The sequence below is a fragment of the Capra hircus genome, chromosome 18 (genome assembly GCF_001704415.2).
Source record: "Capra hircus breed San Clemente chromosome 18, ASM170441v1, whole genome shotgun sequence".
In the NCBI taxonomy this organism is placed as follows: domain Eukaryota; kingdom Metazoa; phylum Chordata; class Mammalia; order Artiodactyla; family Bovidae; genus Capra; species Capra hircus.
The window spans coordinates 52,089,550-52,110,546 of record NC_030825.1 but is presented as its reverse complement, the minus strand read 5'-3'; the positions used below and the strand labels follow the sequence as shown (position 1 = coordinate 52,110,546).

The 20,997-nt window shown below is 52.1% G+C and overlaps 1 protein-coding gene across 5 annotated transcripts in view; it reads right to left on the bottom strand.

The window, feature by feature from the left end:
• The window catches only part of GRIK5 (glutamate ionotropic receptor kainate type subunit 5), a 63,140-nt gene that overhangs the window by 29,107 nt on the left and 13,036 nt on the right, over positions 1-20,997 (bottom strand). For all 5 annotated transcript variants that reach the window (XM_018062475.1, XM_018062477.1, XM_018062476.1 and 2 more), the window contains exons 9-12: positions 19,896-20,048; positions 19,490-19,594; positions 19,257-19,364; positions 8,706-8,909 (exon numbers count right to left, since the gene is read on the bottom strand). In XM_018062475.1, coding sequence (XP_017917964.1) covers positions 8,706-8,909; positions 19,257-19,364; positions 19,490-19,594; positions 19,896-20,048 — 570 coding nt within the window. The remainder of the gene's footprint in view (positions 1-8,705; positions 8,910-19,256; positions 19,365-19,489; positions 19,595-19,895; positions 20,049-20,997) is intronic.

Below are 20,997 nucleotides of genomic sequence, written 5' to 3'. Positions count from 1 at the left end.
TGTGACGGGACCAGTGCAACACTGAATCTCAGTGGTCTGCTGCTGCTGCTGCTAAGTCGCTTGAGTCGTGTCTGACTCTGTGCGACCCTATAGATGGCAGTCCACCAGGCTCCCCCGTCCCTGGGATTCTCCAGGCAAGAATACTTGAGTGGGTTGCCATTTCCTTCTCCAATGCATGAAAAGTGAAAAGTGAAGTCGCTCAGCCATGTCCGACTCTTAGCGACCCCATGGACTGCAGCCCACCAGGCTCCTCCATCCATGGGATTTTCCAGGCAAGAGTGCTGGAGTGGGGTGCCATTGCCTTCTCAGTGGTCTAGATGATGGCAAAAAGCAAGAGAGTTGATGTCAGCCTTCAGCAAGACTGAAGGTTTGTACTCCTGGCTTCTGGTGCTCCTTGGAAAGTGGTATGGAGACAAAAGCATTTGCAAGGTCAGTCAGTAGCTCACAACAGCTGCCAAGGGCTGTGCTGACGTGCTCCAGTAAAGACACCTCATTTGGGCCAGCAACTGCAATTGCAGTCACCACCTGATTGCATTTACAGTAATCCACAGTCATTCTCCGAGATCCATCTGCCTTCCGCACAAGCCAAACAGGTCAGTCATTTTTTGTCCATTTGTTTTTTGGCCGTGCCTCGTGGCATGCAGGATCTTAGTTCCCTGACCAGGGATCAAACTCATGTCCCCTGCACTGGAAGCACAGTCTTGGCCACTGGACTGCTAGGGAAGTCCCCAAACAGGTCAGTGGAACAAAGATGAGATCACCACCCCAGCTTCTTTTGAGCCATTAGTGGCGGCACTAATCTGCAGTTCCTCCAAAGGCGGTAGAATTGCTTTTGGATTTCCATCCTGGGAAACGTGGGGCGTTCTGGGGGCTTCCACTGGCTCTTTCTATAACAATGATCCTGACTCTATGGGTCAGAACACCAGTGTGGGATTCTGCCAGCTGCCACATACATCTGTCCCAATTATACAACCCAGACCTGGGGAAACACAGAGGGAGTCCACAGATCCATCGGGCCCCTCCTGAGTGGAACTTGGGCTCAGACTGCATCGATCACATGGCCACAGAACCCTTATGGTGGTCCACCAGTAAAAGCAGGAAAACCCAAAATGCCTTGCCATCTATGAAAATGATAGGAGGTTGTCTGAAAATCTAAAAACTCATCAAATCCTCAGTGCTGAAACAAAGCTGGTATTAAAAGAAACTGGGCTTAAAAAAAGAGAAAAGAAGGGATTTCCTTGGTGGTCCAGTGTTTCAAACTTCAAGCTTGCACCGCAAGAGTCATGGGTTTGATCCCTGGTCAGGGTATTAAGGGGCTTTCCAGGTGGCTCAGTGGTAAAGAACCTGCCTGCCAACGCAGGAGATTCAGGTTCCATCCCTGGTCCCCTGGAGAAGGAAATGGCAACCCACTCCAGTATTCTTGCCAGGGAAATCCTAGGGACAGAGGAGCCTGGTGGGCTACAGTCCACGGAGTCGCAAAGAGTCAGACACAATTTAGCGACTGACCTAGCGTGCACACAGGGAACTAAGATATTTTATGCCATGTGGCACAGCCGAAAAAAAGAAAAGAAAGAAGAACCTGGTACAGTCTTTCCAGAAAGCAGTTCCACAATATATAACAAAAGCCATACAAAGGGTTTTCCTCTTTCACCTGGTAATTCTATTGAGAGTCAACTCTAATCAGCTACAATGTAGGCTAAGCTTTGTGCATGAAGATGTTTGCTTATGGTTGTTTATAACAGCACAAACAAACAGATAAAAATACCTGGAAACAACTAAAAAATGCTTCAGTAAAGTACAGTACATCCACATGGGGGTTAATGTGCAGCCGTGTGACATTGTGTTTAGGTTAAAATGCTAAGATTATTTTTAGCCTTTCGGGTTGGCAAAGATTTTTTTAAAAGATTGATAATACCCATTGTTGGCAAGAGTGTGGGAAATTTGACATTCTTGTGCACTTTGGGTGAGAATATAAATTGGTGGAACCTTTTTGAAGGGCCATTTGGCAGTATGTACTTTAAAAATATTCGTACCCTTTGACCCAATGCTTCCACTGCTTGGAATTTATCCCTCAGGAACACCCCCACCAGTCCACAGGCCCAGTTGATGGTAGCATTGTCTATGCCTGCAAAAACTGGAAACCATCCAAATATCCATCAATAGGGGATGAGCTAAGTAATTCATGCTCAGTCGCACAAGGAAATCCTTTTGTCTCCACTTGAATTTCAAGTAGGTATCTCCAGTGATCCACGCCCAGAGATAACTCTCATCCTCCCCACTCAGAGACTGCCCCTCCTATGTCCTCCCCACCATGGAAACTGGCTTTACCGGTTTTGCCCAGCTGTTTAGCCAAACCTTGCAGTTACTTGACTCTTCTATGGCCTCTGGCACACACCCTACCTGGTGGTACACCTGACATAGCTACCACCCCAGCACAAGGGAGCATCTTCTCTCTTCCACACCTTCCAACGACCTCTGAAGTGGACCGGCCTGCCTCTACTCTTGGACCACTACGGTTACTTCTCAGCCACCAGTGCACGCATGCTCAGTCATTCAGTCACGTCTGACTCTTTGCCACCCTGTGGACTGTAGCCCGCCAGGCTCCTCTGTCCAGGGGATTCTCCAGGCAGGAATACTGGAGTGGGTTGCCATTCCCTTCAGCAGGTGGATTCTTTACCACTAGAGACACCAGGGAAGCCCTGCCCAGAGTAATCATTTTCAAATGTTTTTGAAATTAAATTGAGGCCCTATATCCATGTAATGGAATATTATTCAGCCGCAAAAAGGAAGGGAGGGGACTTCCCTGGTGGTGCAGCAGTTAAGACTCCACACTTGCAATGCAGGGGGTGCAGGTTGCATCCCTGGTCAGGGAACTAAGATCCTGCATGCTGCATGGGGTAGCCTAATAATAAAAATAATAGTAATAACGTGTGTGTGTGTGTGTGTGTGCACGCTCAGTAGCTCAGTGGTGTCAGACTCTTTGTGACCCCATGGACTGTAGCTGGCCAGGCTCCTCCGTCCATGGGATTTTCCAGGCAAGAATACTTGAGTGGGTTGCCATGCCCTCCTCCAGAATAATAGTAATACTTTTTTTAAAAAGGAAGGCAGTACTCATCACGCTATAATGTGGATGAACCTCAAGCACACTGTGCTGTGTGAAAGGAGCCAGACTCAAAAGGCCACATATTGGCTGGTTCCATTTACACAAAATGCCTAGAATAAGTAAATCGTGGAGACAGAGAGCAGAGTGGTGGCTGCCAGAGGCTGGGGAAAGGGCCAGATGGCAGTGACTGCTGTTGGGTTTGGGTTTTCTTTGGGGGTCATGGAAATGTCTTGAAACTAGAGAGAGGCAATGGTTATACAATATTGTGAATATACTAAATGCCACTGAATTGTATACTTTAAAATGGTTGATTTTATATGAACCTCAATAAAAAAAAGAATAAAGAAATTCGATCATGGCACCTTCCCTGCTTGAAACCTTCTAGTGGCTCCACAACACAATAAAAATAAAATCCAAAAAGAGAGAGAGAGGAAAAGAAAAGGAATTCCTTGGTGGTCCAGTGGTTGGGAATCAAGTGCTTTCAGTCACGGGGCCCGGGTTCCATCCCTGTTTGGGGAACTAGGATCCTCAAGCCATGTATTGAGGTCAGAAAGAATAACAAAAAACAAACAAAAACACACCCAAATTTCATACCTGCAAGATCCCAGTGACCCAGGCTCCGTCCTGGGACCTTGAATCCCCCCTTGCCCACTCCCCGCAAATCTGTGACAAAGGGAACATCATTCCCATTTCAAGAGGGGAAACTGAGATCAGAGAAATGAAGTGGCTTGTCAGAGATCACATGGGAACACTTCCAATCTGAGGCCAGCTCCATCTGGGGTCTGACCAGCTCACAGCTGTGGACACAGTGGTGGCTGCCTGGACCCTTCTGCAGGATGGGATACTCATGGCCCTAGGTGTTGGTGGCTGTTTGCTCTGTAGGTGGAAGAAGCCCCTTGACATCCCCTGAGGACAGGCCCTCTCCAGTGATTTGTCCGTGGGGGGCATAAAAGCCTGGCCCCTTCCCTCAGGGGGACATCTTTAATGGCCACCCCAGCTCCAGAGCTGCCCACAGGATGGTCATGACTGCCTCACAGCTCAACTCCTCCCTCTCTGCCCAAGCCTGCTCCTCCCCTCCCTCGTGCTAAGTCACTTCAGTCATGTCTGACTCTTCACGACCCCATGGACTGTAGCCGACCAGGCTCCTCTGTCCATTCGACTCTGCAGGCAAGAATACTGGAGTGGGTTGCCATGCCTTCCTTCAAGGGATCTTCCCCACCCAGGGATGGAACCTGGGTCTCCTGCATCTCCTGCATCTCCTGCACTGGCAGATGAGCTCTTTCCCGCACGCCACCTTATTAGGCAGGTTTCTAAGGGCGCCCCCACACACCTCCTGCCTGCTAATTTCCACCTGGAAAGTCGCTTCCTGATCTCTTAAGTGCCAGACCAAAGTGCACAGAGTTCAGCCTGCGGGCCTGGGGAGGGGACAACTAAATTGCGTTACTCGCTCAGTCGTGTCTGACTCTGCCGCCCCGTGGACTGCAGCCCGCCAGGCCCCTCTGTCCATGGGATTCTCCAGGCAAGAATACTGGAGTGGGCTGCCATTTCCTCCTCCAGGGCATCTTCCCGACCCAGGGATTAAACCCATGTCTCCTGCACTGCAGGCAGATTCTTTACCATTTGAGCCACCAGGGAAGCCCCTAGAAAGATCCTGCTGCTGCTGCTAAGTCGCTTCAGTAGTGTCCGACTCTAGAGGACAAACTGGAATGGAGAGAGATGGGAGGCGCAGAGGAGGCGGGTGAGGGGCGGGGCTGAGTTCACAGCGTGGCAGTGACAGCAGGGATAAAGCCAATTCCGGCAGTGGCCACTGGGTGGAATAAATGGACCATAACTGGAGCCTGGCGTCTGAGCCCTGCACCTGGCCCAGGGGTGGTTGGGGGGCTGCTGGTGCCCAGGGCTGTTTTCACTCTGGAAGTCAGTCATCAGCTCTGGGCCAGCCTGCCAGGGTGCCAGCCCTGGCTCTGCCTGTCACCAGCCATGTGCCCTGGGCATGGTATCTGAGTGCCTCACTCTGTCCATTACAGAAATCTGAGCTAACACCAGGCCTTCCTCAAAGGGGTGGCTGGCTGTGAGGAGTCAAGGAGTTGTGTTAAGTTCATAAAGTTCGGACAAGGGCCTGGCATGGCGTGAGCATCACCCTGACCACTCCAGGCTTCCCAAGGACCTGCCGAGTGTCTAGAAAGGCCTCGGGTCAGACACACCCATCTGCAGCCTTACGTGTTGGGGGCCGGTCCCTTCACTGTTGAGCCCTGATCTCGCATCAGCAGGAGGGCGTGATCGTCTGGGCCAGGAAGGATTGTCAGAAGTAAGTGATACTTGCAAAGTTCCTGACACGTGGTGTGAGGTTCACTAACGTCAGCTGCCACCGCCAGGAAGACAGTGGGAAGTGTCTGTGTAAGGCTCAGTGTGCTTGGCCTCCCACAGCAGGCAGATGAGCCTCGGCAAGGCCAAACTCTGCCCATCCTTTGCACAGTCAGCTCCTCCAGTGTTCTTCCCCTAAATGTCGTCGCTGGTGCCCAGTTGCCCAAATCAGAAACAGGAGGAGCGCTCATGTCCTCTCTCCTCCGTCCCTCACCCCAGGCAGTCACCAAGTCCAGGCCCTGTCCAGCCTCCCCTTTCATCCCTACAGACCCTCTGGCAGCCCCTGCCACTCCCCACCCCAAGACCGTCTCCTCATTTAAGCCAGCTCAACCCTTTGTGTGCAGGGGGTGCATCCCATGGGCCGCCAGCTGAGGACCAGTCTTTAACCCTAAGAGCAAAGCCAGGCCACTGAATCCCCAGGGTGTACCACAGCACCTGGTATACAGTTGCTGTTGCTGTTCAGTTGCTAAGTCATGTCCGACTTTTTGCAACCCCGTGGACTACAGCCCACCAGGCTTCCCTGTCCCCCACTATCTCCCACTCAAGTTCACGTCCATAGAGTCAATGATGCTATCTAACCATCTCATCCTCTGCCGCCCTCTTTTCCTTTTGCCTTCAATCTTTGCCAGCATCAGGGGATTTTTCCTACTGGTATACAGCAGGCACTCAATAAATGCTAGCTGGCTGGAGGGCAGATGAATGCATGAATGGATGTCCATGCTGGCAGGAATGACACTAACAACGATAGAAAGAGCATTCAGCACCTAGCACCCACTACTTGCAGGGCCCTGTTCCAAGCCCCTACACGGATTAACTCATTTTACACTCACAACGACCCTATGCGCCAGCATCTGTTATTTCTTCAGTTTTACAGGGAGATTAAATAACTCGCCCAATGTCACACAACAAATGCTCTGCAGAGATTCAAACAAGACCCAGGAGGACCCAGGAGCATAAACTTTTCTGATTAGCAGCCACCAATCAGCAAAGTTCCCAGTCCTGCTCTGCTCACTCCAGGCACCTTCACACCAAGTCCTAAGGCACAAGGAGTTAAACTCTTGCCCAAGGTCATAAAGTTATAAATAGGATTTCTTCCTTGATGAATGGACAGGCGTCCAGTTGACGGTGACTTTGGTTCGGGGCGGTGGGGGGGGGGGGGTTGCGGTTGTTACTCTCCTGGATCTTATTTCTGGGGGCCCCGATGAACAGAAAGCTCTGAGTTTACATGACTGGGGACCAGGCTGTGGCAATGAGGTCACAGATAAGGCTGCCAGTGAGGCGGGCATTAAGGCACCAGCTTCTGCCTCTGGGCTCCTCAGGTCCTGGCTTCAGACTCTTAAACCCACCCAGGGCTGAAGCTTTCAACCAGCTGGTGCCTGCAGAACAGTGCCTCGGGCCTGCCAGTTGGAATTGGCCGGGGTCGGGGGCGGGGGGTACTGAGTCACCAGGACCCCGAGGGACACCCCCACCTCCTTCTCCACCAGAGCAACTGTTTCGTCCAGGGTTCTGAGGGCCCTTTCAATTGGAAAAAAGGTTCTGCAGTCAAAACAACTTTTGAAAATCAGTGCCCTAAGGGATCAACGTCCTTGTCAAGCAAAGTGGCCTTTTTGAGTTTACCCTGGTGACATTCAGGGGCTTGCATGCAGTGAATTCTGGATGAGAGAGACAGCAAAGTGACAGTCTCCAATGCCCTCTGCCAAGGCCAATGTCAAGGCCACCCTGACTGTTTATGGCCAAAGGTCCCTGCTCCACACACCTGCCCTGGGCATGCCCTAAGCCAGGGACCTGTTTGTCTTTTCTGGGCATTTGCCCATGCAGCTTCCAGTGTCTGGGAGAAAAAGGAACTACAGGGTAGATCCAGTAGTTCCCTGGTGGTCCAGCGATTAGGACGCCACACCTTCACTGCTGGGCCCTGGGTTCAATCCCTGGTTGAGGAACCCAGATCGTTCAAGCCTCGCAGGGCAACCAGAAACAAAGAGGAACTCAGGAATCACACATGACCAGCAACATGCGTGGTGTGTCTGTAACCCCCATTGCAGACCTGTCAGCTATCATTAGCCCCCCTCCTAGGAAGGGGAAACTGAGGCGCGGAGGAGAGAAATGACTCACCACAGCACTCATACCAGGGTTGGCCTGACTCCAAAATAGTCTTTCCACTGCACCCCCCGCCTACCACCTCCCACCTGCCCTTCCTCTCCCCTCCTCACCTACCCTCACATCCTGCCCACGTTCAGGGCCCAGCTGCTCTTCTGAAAACATCCCTCTCTCTTACATACACCCCACCCAGCTGTTTGTAAATGCCATTTCTTCTCCTTCGAATAAGTTCTCCTCCTCACAAATCCCACTTCCCCCAGCTAACTATTTCACACTCTTTGGGAATCTGCTGGGGTGTCACCTCTTCCAGGAAGCCCTCCCTAGATCCCTAGCTGGGTCAGGAGCCTCTAGATCCCTCCTCTGAGTTTTTCCCCTCGAAGTCTGGAAAGTTCTGTCTTGTGGTCATTTGTTTTTCTACATCTCAATGGGGCCCTGAGCTCTCGGAAGCAGGGTCCAGGTCCCCTAGGCTCCTCACTATACCCTAGGCCTAGCAAGGTGCAAGGCACACACTAGATGTTCAATAAACATCTACTGGAAGAGTGGACTTGCGAGAGCAATGGGCAGCCTCGAAGTCCACCTCCCGGCAAGTGCTGGGGCACAGTGCACCTGAGGTACAGTCCCCGGCTGCCCCTCCTAGCTCCGCCTCCCACAGGAAGCCTTCTCCACCTCCTCCAGTTGTCCAGTCCCTCCAGTTCCGATTCCTCGTCTCCTTCATTCACTCAAGTCTTTGTTAGTCGCTCAATCATGTCCGACTCTTCGAAACCCCATGGACTGTAGCCTCCGTCCATGGGGTTTTCCAGGCAAGAATACTGGAGTGAATAGCCATTCCCTTCTCCAGGGGATCTCCCACATCGCGGGTAGATTCTTTCCCGTCCGAGCTTTGAGCAAAGACAAAGCCGAGGCGGCATGAGGGAAGCATCTGGAAGCCGGACACAGGAAGTGATGTGCATGGCCTTTGACACCGGAAATGATGCATTGTCCCCTTCCCGTCTGTGCTGGCCCCGTGGTGCTCACCAGCCACAAGGGCACAGCACACCATGGGCTGGTGCCTAGTGCACATGCCAGCCTGGTCCTGAGGCCCCACTGGCTGCCCTCCCGCCCTCCTCACCCAGCCCATGCCCTTTCCGCAGCCCCAGCCCCGCCGTACCCGGTTGATGAGCTCGCCCACCATGCCCGTCCAGGAGCCGTTGGGCTCGGGCGCCCCGTACAGCCCGTCCTCCACCAACCGCAGGCGGTACCGGAAGCGCAGCAGCTCGGCCAGCTCCCGCAGCATGTCCACGCAGAAGCCCTCAAAGCGCTCGTTTCCGGACAGAGCCTGGAAGTTGGGCCGGCGCATGACGTACGGGTTCTCCTGGGGAAGCAGGAGAGAAGAGGGAGTGGGGTCAGAGACTGGGTATGGAGGGGACGTCTGGGTCCCAGAGTCCACGCCTGGCAGCTAGCTCCAGAACCTGCTCGCAGAGCAGGGATGACAGAGTCCTGGCCTACCTACATCCCCTGTTTACTAATGCTCAGAGCCAGGGCAGGGTTGGGGTGGGGGTGGGGGATAAATTAGGAGGCTGGGATTAACATGTTGTTGTTTAGTCGCTAAGTGGTGTCCAACTCTTTGCCACCCCATGGACTGCAGTACTCCAGGCTCCTGTGTCCTTCACCGTCTCCTGGAGTTTGCGCAAACTCAATGTTACTGAGTCGGTAATGCCATCCAACCATCTCATCCTCTGTCGCCCCCTTCTCCTTTGGCTTTCAGTCTTTCCCAGCATCAGGGCAGGGTCTTTTCCAGTGAGTCAGCTCTTCCCATCAGGTGACCAAAGTACTGGAGTTTCAGCTTCAGCATCAGTCTGCCCAATAAATATTCAGGGTTGATTTCCTTTAGGATTGGCTGATTTGATTTCCTTGCAGTCCAAGGGACTCTGAAGAGTCTTCTCCAGCACCACAAATGGATAATCAACAAGGACCTACTCTGCAGCCCAGGGAACTATACTCATATTTTGTAATAATCTATAAGGGAGAAGAAGCTGAAAAAAAGAATATATATGTGTGTGTGTGTATAAAACGTGATCACCGTATTATAGACCTGAACTAACAACACTGTAGATCAACTATACCTCAAAAAAATATAAATAACTACTAAAAAACATAAATACTCAGAGCCAAGGAAAAAGCACAGGGAACCTGCCAGCCCCTAGCAGATCCCAGGGAGCTGGTTTGATCTCCAACAGCCAAGTTAACATTCGCTCATCTCAAGTTCAAATGGGAACTTCCCTGGCAGTCCGGTGGTTAGGACTCAGCACCTTCACTGCTATAGCCCTGGGTTCAATCCCTGGTCAGGGAAATAAGATTCCACAAGCCAAGCAGCACAGCCAATTAAAAAAAAAAGCGCAAATGGCTATGAGGAAGACAGGTAACCCGAGTGAATCAGTCTGCATGGCGTGCACGCGTGCTCAGTTGTGACCTCATGGACTGTAGCCCACCAGGCTCCTCTGTCCATGGGATTCTCCAGGCAAGAATACTGGAGTGGGTTGCCGTGCCCTCCTCCAGGGATCTTCCCGACTCAGGGATGGAACCCACATTTCTTGCGTGCCTTAGGTTCTTTACCACTAGTGCCACGTGGGATGCCCCTTGAGATATATTACTTGTAATCCAAGTCATACACATATATGCCTATGTGACTGCAGCTGCATGTGCGTCACTACACTTAGCTCCACAAAGCAGTCCTTCTTACAACTATGGCAAAATATCCTGATATTTTCTGTCCTGCTCTGTTTCATTTTTCTACACAATCGTTAGCGACCCACTAAACTGACTTCACGAGCCACAAGGATCTGCCCCACCAGGATTTAGCTCCAGCCCAACGCTGTCATGAGAGTAGCAGGCCTGAGATGCCAGATGGTCCAATGTTAAGAGAATTTGGAAACCCAGGTTGTTTTGTAAAATCTCCTGATTATAAAGGTTAGCAACAATTCAAATGCTAATACCATCTTTTTTTTTAATGCTTTGCAAGCTAAACAAACACCTAACAGTTTGCAATCTCTAGCCTACAGCCGTTTTGCTACGCTGATGCTTATTTCTGAGGGGTTTGAGCAGACTTTACTGACTCTTACTGTGCCAAATGAGACAAAAGCAGAGAGAATATTCCAAGTGTTACTAAGATGAGGTATAGGAAGATGATGGTAACAAAAGGGAAATTTATCTGTGCAGTTATTGTCTAAATGGTTGTACAGTGTCACCTTGGACTTAGGAATAAAAGGAGTTATGACTTAGGAACCAGCCAGAAGAACCTTGGCCAATAATATCAACAATGGTTACCATATGGACTGAACACCTGCTGAGTACCAGCTCCTGCACTGAGTGTGTTCTCTGGATTTTATCACTTTATTTCCTCACAGCGACCTGACATGGGTGGTATTCTCAGACTCACTTTACATATGTGGAAACTAGGGCTTGGACTTCCCTGGTGGTCTAATGGTCAGGAATCCACCTGCCAATGCAGTGGACTAGGGTTCGATCCCTGGTCCAGGAAGATCCCACATGCCCTGGGGCAACTAAGCCTGAGCTCTGCAACTACTGACCCGCACTCTAGAGCCCGTGCTCTGTAACAAGAAAAGCCGCCACAATGAGAAGCCTGTGCACTGCAACTAGAGTAGCCCCGGCTCGCTGCAGCTAGAGAAAGCCCACGTGTGTGCAGCAGTGAAGACCCAGCATAGCCAAAAGTTAATGAATGAATGAATTTTTTTAAAAAAGAAAGAAACTGAGGTTCACAGAGGTCATCCTGCTGCCTTTCATCCAACACAGAATTCCTGAGCTCTGAGGTAGACGCATAGTATTCTGCAGCTCCTCCCGTCAAGAGGTAGAGTGGATTTCCTCACTTCTTGGGTCTGAGCGGGCCTCAAGACTTGCTTTGGCCAACAGAGTGTGGTGGAAGTAGTGCTGTGTGACTTTCAGCACCTGGGTCCTCAGACAGACCTCTTGGGACCTCAGGGTGAGGAAGCCTGGGTCAGCCTGCTGAAGGATAAGTAGGGATGAATGGACCAAGGTATGCTGGCCAACAGCCCAGCCTAGATACCAGCTGCACGCAACCGCAGTGAGAGCAGCAGAACTGCTCAGGGAATTCCCTGGTGGTCCAGTGGTTAGGGCTCTGCACTCTACCTGCCAAGGGTCTGGGTTCGATCCCTGGTTGGGGAACAAAGATGCCACAAGTGTTGAGATGCAGTCAAAAATAATTAAGTAAATCAATACATCACTTTTAGGGACTCCTCTGGGGGTCAAGTGCTTAGGATTCTGTGTTTTCACTATCGACGGTGTTGGCTCAATTCCTGGTCGGGAAACTAATATCCCACAAGCTGCATGCTGCGGCCACATTAGAAAAACAAAACTGTTCAGTTGACCCATAGCATTGTGAGAAATAATAATCATTACTGTTGGAAGCCTCCAGGTTTGGGGGCAGTTTGTTATACAGTGGTAGATACTATAGTGTTAGTCACTCACTCACGTCTGACTCTTCTTGACCCCAAGGACTGTAGCCCACCAGGCTCCTCTGTCTATGGGATTCTCCAGGCAAGAATACTGGAGTGGGTAGCCATTTCCTTCTCCAGGGGATCTTCCCTACCCAGGGATCGAACCTGGGTCTTCTGCATCGCAGGCAGACTCTTTACCATCTGAACCACCAGGGAAGCCTGATAGGTACTAGAAGGTACCTATAAGATACTACAGACTGGATTCCTGGACCCCAGCAAAGCCCCTGAGCTGAGGGGAGATGGGGTGGAGGGAAGTCAATACTTCTCTCTCTCTCCAAAGCCACATTTCTAAATCCAAACTTGTAGAACTGGGAGTAGGGATGAGATAATGCTAATAATAGCTGCGGCAGCTAGCATTTCTTGTGGGCTTGCTGTATGACAGCTATTCTGTCAGCGTAGGAGGTCGGTATTATTACTTCTATTTGAGAGATGAGGACACAGATCCCTAGAAGTGAAGTAGTAAGTGGTTGAGATGGACAAGTCAGGCTGAGTCCACAGCTCTGCTCTTAAGCTCTGCGCCAGACTAAACTCAAGTAGACAGAATCAGAGAGTAGCCAGATACAGAGACGGGGGTGAGGGAAGGGAAGGCCAGGTATTGAAGCCATAGAATCAGAAATTAGGAATTCTCTAGACAAGCAAGTGTTAGAGCTGGAAGGCTCTGGTACAGACCTCTTGACATACAGACGAGGAAACTGAAGTTCAGAGAAGTCAAGTGCCTTGCCCAAGGTCACATAGCCGAAGCAGGGCAGTGGCAAGGGGAGATGGGGCAGAGGCTGGATTTGAAACCCACTGCTGTACTCGCCAAAGCCCTCATTCCTTCTATCAGGTCGCTCTCCCAATTCAAGACTGGGGCATCTGGGCTGTAGATTTGGGTTCAAAGCCTCAGGATCAGGGTGGGAACTGACAGAGCCAAAAATAAGGGCTGAGGCCTGGGAACAGAACTCAGGGTCAGAAAACAGTGATCCAGCGTTCAAGCTGCAGTCCCAGACCATCAGAGCTGGGGGCCTGAAGAAGCCTCTAATCCAAGGCTTTCAGACTCCTTCAAAAAAGAACCTGCAGAAAACCCAGCATTGCAGACAGTGGGATGTTGCTAAGTCCGATTCTAAGAATTCATCCGAGTGGCTATGCACGTGCACACAAAAATGCAGGTCCAGGGGAGTCGTGGCAGCGTTTCTCGCAGCGGGAACAAAGACCGAGACAGCCTAATTTGGAACAGGTTAAAAAGATTATTGATGTCATCAAAGAATCCCAGGCAACTACTGAAATAACAAGTTCTATAAGATATATTAAGAGGAAAAAAACAAGCTACGGAACAACGTGTACAATATGCTATTCTCTGTGAAGGCAAGAGTGGGGATGTGCTTGTATATGCTCAGATATTTCTGGGAGGATGGGGGGAAAATGGGGACTGGAGAGGGAAAGAGACAGATTTTTTTTCACGCCTTACCCACCCTGCAAGCCTTGAATTCAATTTAATGGAGAATTAAAGTGAATGCTATTTAATTCTATTTAATTAACTTCTGTCCTGCCCCCCGTTTAACATTTTTAATTTTAAAATATTTAAAACATCTTATAGATGATATGTAAATGTATATGGAAATGCAAAAGATCAAAAGAACCAAAGCAATCCTAAAGTAGAATATGAGGACTGAAGGATTTACCATAGCTTTAACACAACTTAACGCTGTGGTGTTTTAAGGCAATGTGGTAGTAGAGCAAAGACAGACAGACAGTAGAATGAAGAATTTGTACATCCACAGGTAAATGTATACTTGATTTAGGTGGCGCTAGTGGTAACCTGCCTGCCAGCGCAGGAGACATAAGAGTTGTGGGTTCAATCCCCAGGTCGGGAAGATGCCCTGGAGGAGGGCATGGCAACCCACTCCCCTATTCTTGCCTGGAGAATCTCACGGACAGAGAAGCCTGGTGGGTTACAGTCCATAGGGTCACACAGAGTCAGATGCAACTGAAGCAACTTAGCATGCAAACATGCATGATTTATGACAAGGGTAAGACTGTAGCAAAAAGAGAATGAACATTTTGATAACTGATGCCTTTCAATAAAACATCGATATGGAAAAAAAGTATTCTGATCACTCCTCCTCACATGATACATAAAAATCAGTTCTAGGTGGACTGTAGATCTGAATGTAAAAGACAAAATTATTACAAAGAAACATACGGGAAAAGAGCTTTATGATCTCGGGGTAGGCAGAGAAGTCTTTTTTTTTTTTTTTTTTTTGCCCATGCCTTACCACATGTTGGATCTTAGTTCCCCAACCAGGGATCAAACCCACACCCTCTACAGTGGAAATGCAGGGTCTTAATCACTGGACCACCAGGGAAGTCCCAAGAATTCTTAAACTCTAAAAGCATTAAGCAGAAAGGGGGGGGAAAATGGATAAAATGGACTTTAGGAAAATTAAAAATCTTTTCCTCAAAAGATACCACTGAGGAGAATTCCCTGGTGGTTGAGTGGTTAGGACTCCACGCTTTCACTGCCAAGGGCCCGGGTTTGATCTCTGGTCAGGGAACTAAGATTCCAAAAGCCACACAAGTGCGACTGAAAAAAAGAAAAAACAAACCTCCAAGAGTGAAAAGGAAAGTCACAAAGTGGGAGAAGGTCTCTGCAATGCATCTTCCGACAAAGAACTTATATCCAGAATACACAAATACATTACAAATCAATAAAAAGGTCAGATATCTCAAATTGCTGAATATACAGAAAGCTTTGAGCAGGGACCTCCCAAAAGGAGATTCCAAATAGGCAATAAATGAACAGTGGTCAACTTCCCTGACCATTAAGGAAATGCACATGAAAATCACAATAGGGTCCGCGGCTTTCTGCACTCAGCACCGGCAGAAGTGAGTAGCGACTGGAATCCTCCTTCATACACCATGGGTGGGAATGGAGATGGGTACCATGGCTTAGGAAGATGCTTTGCTAGTATCTGCAGAAGCTACAAACCCCGACAACTCTTCTCCTGCCTATACACTCGACAGGAATCCCCATCCGTTCACCAAAAGGCATGTGGCAGAGTATCCACAGCAGCAAAAGAACCAGGAACAGCTGCAACACCCATTAATTCAGGGGGTAACTAAACCGAGGTTTGTTCACGTAACACAACATGTAACAACACTAAAGGCTTCCCTGGTGGTCCCTGGTCCAGGAAGATCCCCTGGAGAAGAAAACGGCAACCCACTCCAGTATTCTGGCCTGGAGAATCCCATGGACAGAGGAGCCTGGCGGGCTACAGTCCATGGGGTCGCAATGAGTCGGACATGACTTTGCGACTGGACCACAACGAGACTAAGCCATCTGCAGCAAAGTTGGTGAATCTCACAAACGTATGCACAAGAGAGAATATAGAATATGATGCCATTTATGTGAAGTTCAAAGCAGGCAAATCTACTCTGTGGTGATAAAAGTTGAGGCCGTGGCAGCAGTTAGAGACCTGACGGGGCATGTGGAAGGCTGGCCCCACAATGTGCTCAGTTATTGAAAAGTCACTGATCAGTACACCCATGATTTGTGAAAGTTTCTGTACGCATGTTACACTGCTAGGGGAAAAAAATCCCTTGAAACTAAAACCAAAAATGTTAAAGTAGGATGGGTTCTGGAAAATTCTTCACAAGCTGCTTGCCTCGACCCTTTCCTGAAGCCAGGACCCAACTCCATACCCATGACTTCCTGGAGCTCAGTTTAAAGAACCTTGATGTAGTCCACCACCCTTCACTCTGTCATGAATATTTTAATTCCCTCATTTTACAGGAGGAAGCTGAGAACAGAGAGAAGAGCCCCACCCTGGTCACCAAGTGTAGAGACAGCTGGGCCAGGTCTAGAACAGAAGTGAAGGCTTGGAAAGAAGCAGAAATCGACGTGTTGCGGTTCAAGGTGGAGACACGTGGGCCCTGCCATCTTCCAGTTGGGCCACTCATGTCCCCTAACCCTCCTGTGCCTTATTTTTGTCTGAAAATTGGGAGTCACGATGGTACCAGCCTCAGGACTGCCATGAACACAGAGTAACACCAGCAAAGGACTCAGCACACAGCTCAAGACTCTGGGCATGATGATTGCTACACTTTTTTGGGGGGGAGCCATGCCAGGTGGCTTGTTTGAGCTGGGATCTTAGTTCCCTCACTAGGGACTGAACCCATGCCTCTTGCAATGGAAGTTTGGAGTCATAACCACTGAACCGCCAGGGAAGTCTCAGTTGCTATTCTTATTGAGGATACCAGGTCAGGAGAAAAAAGGGATTCCCACATGCTCAGCACGTTTTGCCAGCAGGACACTCTGCCAGGGGGTCCTCTGATCTCATGCAATCCTCCCACAGCCTTTCAAGGTGGGACTATTAGACCCATTTACAGATGAAGGTATGGAACCAAGAGAGTCGGACACTGAGGTCCAGGTGAAGTCAGGAATGCAAGTGAGGCCTGTCTGACCCCAGAAAACCAAAGAGCAAGATAAGATGTCATGCCTTAATGAAAAGGAATGCCAGGAAAGGAGGAAACTCTCTGGGATGGCCCAGCATGGCATCATCCCCTGGGACCTGTCCCACACCCTCAGGTTCCCTGTGGGACCTCCTTCAGTCTTGGCACCAGCCTGATCTCTCAGCTTCAGACATGTGGGCCCCACCCTGGGGATAACCCCAGCCTCCACCCCCATCGAGGACCTCCTCCTGCTCCTTCCCTCAGCCCAGCCCATCAGCACCCCACATCAGGTCCCTCCATCTCCACAGCCCCAGCCCAGCTCAAGTCTCATCCTCCCATCTGACCTGGAGCATCTCTCTCCTGCAGTCTCCCTCAGGGCCCAGCTTTTCCAAACATCTAGATCTGGCCCCGTCCCTTCTGGTTTAACAGTCTCCAAGGTCCATGCCAGCCACTTCAGTCACATTGGACTCTGTAGCCTGCCAGGCTCCTCTGTCCATGGGATTCTCCAAGCAAGAATCCTGGAGTGGGTTACTGTGCCCTTCTCAAGGGGATCTTCCCAACCCAGGGATCAAACCTGCATCTCCTGCATTATAGGAGGATTCTTGACCGCCGAGCCACCAGGGCAACCTCTCCAAGGTACAGAATGAGCATGACTAAGCTCTTCAGAGGCCCCTCCCACCTGTCAGCGTTCACCACTCCTCCATGTTCGCTGGGTGCCAGGCACCATCCCAAGCCCTGGGGACCAGAGCGGGAAATAAGACAGGTCCTGACAACTTCGTGCCCCTCCTGCCGGCACCCAGGCTGACTCACATCTGTGTTGCCAAGTGCCCGGCACAGGCCCTGCCCAGAAACATGAATCTGAGAAAGTTCGTGAATGAAGGGGCACACTGAGGCTGCTGCCTCCACATCGAACCTGGCAAACACTTCCTGAGGCCCCTCCTCCTGGGAGTTCCTGCTGCCTGGGAGGCCAGGCCCCCTCCTCTATGCACCCAACTCCTACACAGCTTCTAAAGCCCCATCTAATGCCACCTCCTCTGTGAAGCCTTCCTTCCTCAGGCTTTTGAAAGTTCAGGCAGCCCCGCCTTTCTGTGGGGCCCCCTTAGCACCCTGGCTGGGAATGATTGTGTCCAGGTCCGCCTCCTTCATCAGACTGGGATCCCCTCCCCGGGGCCACTCGAGGACAGAGAGACCACGAGACCACCTGTGACTCATCCCAGTGCCTCCGGGATTTGTATCACATCTGGTGCAGCTTCAGTAAATATTTGTAGAATGAATGAGCGAATGAATGACTCCATCACAAGAAAAATGAGGGTTAGGGAGAGGGCAACATGGGCTCAGGGGCCCTGGGGAAAAGGGGAGACAAGTGTGGGAAGAGGCCAGAAGCCCCCCAGGTCATGGCTGTGCTCTCCTGACATCCCCGCCCTGACGTCTGCCCTTGCTCCCCACCCAGAACCCCAGGCAGCCTCTGGAGTGCACTCTGCTTCCACGTTTGCAAGGCGATGCTCCTTCTCCCAGTCAGCCTGGCCTGGCCCTCAGGGCCCCTCGGTGAGGCTGTTAGGAAGCGTCTGGTTTCCCGTCTGCAGGCCATCTGTCCCTCCCCAGCAGGCTTGCTGGCCCTTCTCCAGAGGGACGCAAGGCCCACACTAGGTCAGGAGTTCCCCAGGGACCAAGGGAATGGCTCAGCATGCGATGCACTGCTTTAGGGGCCTCTGCCATCCTGTGGAACCCGTGTAATCCTCCCAAGCTCAGCGTCCATAGCTATCGGCCGGCCCAGCTCACAGTGACTGGGGAGCTCCCCCCAGACAACAGATACCACCCGGCCAGGGACCCGGCTGCTCCGAAGCCCAGCGGCTCGGGGCACCCCCCTGCTCCCCAGGTCCTGAGCATCTCCCCTCCCTGACCTCCAGGCAGGAGGCAGAGGGTTCAGGGGACAGGGCAGGGATTCCAAGTATGTCCCTCAGCTCCAGCCAGGATCCAGCCTGTAAACTGTTTCCTGACTGTCAAAAGGAGAAAGACAGGACAGACCTCACCGAGCAGCTGAGAGGTTTAAAGAGTGACACCTTCCAGGGCCTAGCACGGTGCCTGATGTGAAAGCAGGTTCAGAAACCCTCACTGATACACAAAGGCTCCCTGGTCTCTGACCTGGCAAAACGTAGGACTAGCACCCCAGGGGCTACAGGACCACGATCGTGCCAGGGCTCAGGGAGGGGAGGACTGGACCTTCAGAGCACAGTGCTTAAGACCCAGGCTGTGGAGATTCAGAGACGTGGCATCCGTCTTGGCCATGCCTTACACTTGCTGTGTGACCTGGCCAAGTTGCTTCACCTCTCTGAGCCTCTTCAAGATGAATATCAAGTAAGCTGGTGTGTGTCAATATGCTCAGAAGGCAAATGTGACAAAATGACCTCTCCCGCGATGGTGATTCACGGGGACCCACCCTGGGCTGGGCACCGTGCGAGGCCCTGCCTCTGGTGCCAGTGGAATGCTTGTGCTGACAGGCATTGGCAGGCTGGCAGCTCCTGGGGCTGGACCTGGCTCTAAGGTCAGAGTCTGTGCCTGCTGAGGCTCCAGCAGCAATTAGGCGGGTGACATCTTGTCCACAATCAGGGGTCGGCGGGTGCCTGGGTGACACCTCCCCTGTTCTGGGTGCTGGGCCAGCCCTGGCAATGCATCCCGCCTCCTCACTAGGACCGGGCGGGGGTACCGCTCAGCAGAGGCCGCTGTATCCACGGCCCACCCCGACGAGGGCCACTCACCAGGATGGTCGTAACCACCAGCGTCTTGTTGGCCAGTGTCTGCGACAGGTTGATGTCCAGGGTGGTGGCGTTCATGGCCAGTGTCCGGTTAGAGTACCACACCCCGATCTGAGGCAGAGAGGGCACTGTCAGCATGGGCACCCCCCTCCTGAGGATGCCTCAGCCCTCAGGCCCTGCCCTACCCTCGCCCCCACCCTGTCAAGGCCCCCCAGCATTGCCCTGGGGAAGCTCACCTCCCGGTGGCCCTGCCGAGACTTCTCCAAGATGCGCAGCGTGTAGTTGGTCCTCTGCCCTTTGCTGTTGAACTCAACCCGCCCGGTCAGCCCGTCATACTCTACCTAGCAGTGCGGGAGGAGGGCAGAGGGAGGGGTGGCAGGGGCCCAGAGGGAGGAGACGACAGACAGAAAGAGGGAGAGGGACCAGGAAGGACCACAGGTGAACGGAGAGGAGGTGAGACAGAGAGACAGGGCGAGAACGAGAAGGAGAACAGCACAGCCGGAGGAAGGCGGGGCCAGAGGGAGCAAGGAGGCGGGGAAGCGGGTTGGAGGCGCAGGGAGCGGGGTGCGGGGGGGACACAGTGAGTGCCCCCGTGCCCGAGGCAGGCTGCCGCCCCCGTGGCCCACCCCGCTCCGGGCTCACCATGCGCAGGTAGTTCATAAGGCTGGTCCCGTGGGGCCAAATGTTGGCCGACGTACAGGCCAGCGGCTTCACGCCGATCTCCTGGCTGCGGTTCAGCTCCCGGACGGCGCTCACCACCACATGCACGGCGTCAAACATCAGGGCAGCCGATAGCTGGGGAACGGAGGGATGGGAAAGATGGAGTTCAGCCAAGGGAGGCGCGAAGCTCCATGGTGTTTATCCCCAAGCCCTCAGACATTGCTCTCTCCAGGAATGTAAAATCATGAGATCAGGAGCGAGGAGGGGTTTCTCAGGGGTCGGAGATAGCAGGGGGAAGGGCAAGCAGGCTGCCCAAGCCGTTGTCAGGGCAGCTTGTCCTGTGTGGCATGTGTCTTGGGAAGGGCACATCCAAGAGGGTTTGCCTGGATGGCCAGTTGTCACCCCCACAGCGGGGAGGTTCGTGGGCATAGGAATCCATGCGTCTGTGTGGCTGACACGGGGTCATGGAGGAAGGGAAGGGAGACAGCCACAGCCCCTGTCTGAGTGTGTCCAGGGACACACTTATGTGGGCGGGGCTGGACAAACGTGCATATCTGTCTATAGGTGGGGGGAGGGGCGTCACGTGCAGGAAAACAGGAGGGCATAACAGTCATGAGCCTGGGGCCGGGTGGCAGGCGACTCCGAGCTAGAGGCCTGGCTCTGCTATTAACATTTCCTGCAGAGAGCTGAGCCCACACCCCTCCCCAAATCTCCACTTCCTCCCTGGTAAAAGTAAAGGTAACGAGTGCTTATGTGGGGTTCCAGGGAGAGAACACATGCAAAGAGCTCAAAACAGCGCCTGGCACTCAGTGAGGGCTCGACACGCAGAGGCCGCTGGGCTGTGCCCGTGAGCTCAGGGGATGTGTCTGGGAGAATCTGGGAGAACGTGTCTCAGCGGGCTGGGTGTGACGGTCTGAGTAGCCGTGTGGTGTCGGTAGGTGCAGGGTGCAGACGGATGCGCGTCCGTCCGTGTATGTGCGTGAGGGCCCTGCATGCACACGTCTGAACGCGTGGCTTGGGGTCTGTGTGAGTTTCTGTGCACAGAGGTGTGTCTTCTCGGCACCCTGGGGTCTGACTAGATGTC